The sequence below is a fragment of the Rhinoraja longicauda genome, unplaced genomic scaffold (assembly GCF_053455715.1).
Source record: "Rhinoraja longicauda isolate Sanriku21f unplaced genomic scaffold, sRhiLon1.1 Scf002446, whole genome shotgun sequence".
Classification (NCBI taxonomy): domain Eukaryota; kingdom Metazoa; phylum Chordata; class Chondrichthyes; order Rajiformes; family Arhynchobatidae; genus Rhinoraja; species Rhinoraja longicauda.
Genome location: NW_027603659.1, coordinates 3,405 through 5,000, shown reverse-complemented (window position 1 = coordinate 5,000; position 1,596 = coordinate 3,405). Strand labels below are relative to the sequence as shown.

The 1,596-nt window shown below is 48.7% G+C and overlaps 1 protein-coding gene across 1 annotated transcript; it reads right to left on the bottom strand.

The window, feature by feature from the left end:
- Positions 1–159: 159 nt before the first annotated feature.
- Positions 160–1,377, bottom strand: LOC144591859 (putative G-protein coupled receptor 139). The gene has a single exon (XM_078395869.1). It carries the CDS (start codon positions 1,375–1,377, stop codon positions 412–414), a length of 966 nt encoding a protein of 321 aa, XP_078251995.1. The 3' UTR covers positions 160–411.
- Positions 1,378–1,596: the final 219 nt, after the last annotated feature.

Sequence of the window (1,596 nt, the reverse complement as noted above, 5' to 3'; positions counted from 1 at the left end):
AGCATTTGCATCAGTTTGGAGATGTCACCCATTCCTTCTCTCCAGAGATGCTGCCTGACCCGCGGAGTTACTCCAGCATTTTGTGTCTACCTTCGATTTAAAACAGCATCTGCAGGGGGAGGGTTCAACTCATTAAAATACACGGCGGCAGGATGCTTGAATCGGAATGGTTACGATGAATGATGGGCAATCGCAGGCAAATGGGACTCACGTCGATGGAGCATGGAGGAGCTGAGCCCCAGGACCAGATTCCGTGCTTTGTGACTCTGAATTCCGCACGTATTCCATAACCTGCCCTCAGTGTGTAAGGATGCGGTTATCAAAGTGGAATTAGTGAAAAATGGGTGATAGATTGTCGGCGCGGATCGAAGGGTTAAAGAGCTTGTTTTTGTTTGTGTGTGTAGCATGTCTTTATGAGTGAACAAGTGCACGAATTACCCTCAGTGGGAATTTCACCGCGTTCATCAGCTCCTGTCTGAATTTACTCTGGGTCGCCACGTATATACACGTGTTGGTGCAGGTACTGAGAAGCTGTAAAAACCCCGACGTGGTTCTCGTGATATAGTAATAACCGGTGGGGGAGCCGTCATATCCGATCTTCGCAATACGCGTAAAGATGTAAAAGACAGCTTGTGTTGCCCACAGCAATATGAAAGTGCCCGTGATACTAAAGAGTAAAACAATGGATTTCCTGCGGTTCTCCATCTCCGGGTCCTTGTCATTCTCTCCGTTGCTGCGGCCCCGGAGACCCCTGCGGACTCTGCTGGCCGCTACAATCCGCCTGACCGTCAGCACATTGAGCAGAAGGATCAGAAAGAACGGGAGACAAGGGGTGAGAACGCGGTGTGTGATACCATATGTGATCCATGCAGACGATGTATAGAAGGTGGGTTTAGTGTAGCACTTCCAGGGAAGATTATCAAATTCGTAGCCAGTCTCCAACGTAAAACACCAGGGGATATTCTCCAAACAGCCCAGCACAATCACTGCCCCGATAACTGCAGCCGCCGTTCTCTCGGTACAATATTTCATTTTCAGCTTCTCACAACAAATGGCCACAAACCGATCGAAGGTGAAGGCTACCGTCAGCCAGACAGAGACCGCGGTGGTTGCAAAGACCAGGAATATGACAGTCGTGCACACGGGAGTAATGTTGAGAAAAGAATAAGGGAAGTGAAATAGAATAGTCAGACGTAGAAACGGATCAGTGATGCCGACCAGGAGATCAGACGCTGCCATGGCCACCAGGTAGCGTGTGATGCATTTGGAGAGACCGCATTTACCTCGACAGAGTATCACTATCGCCAACAGGTTCACTGTGAAGGGGAGAAGAAATATTACTGACACAAGACCTGCACAAATGTATCTGAGCAACATTGTCTGATTGGAAGGTTTTCAAACTTGGATGCGTTGACCAAATGACCCGAAAATGCTCAGAGACTGCAGCGTTTGGGTCACGGTGCGCACGCAACCCATCAAACGCCAATGTATATTAGGTTCACAGCTTTTAATTCCGTCCACATTCTCATCAACTGCCCTCCAGATTGCAGCATCCATCCACACTCAGGCCCGTATTGTAGTGGGAGAACCATTAAT

What these genes read in the sequence shown, in the direction of transcription:
- LOC144591859 (XM_078395869.1), bottom strand. Translation starts at nt 1,377, where the DNA reads ATGTTGCTCAGATACATTTGTGCAGGTCTTGTGTCAGTAATATTTCTT.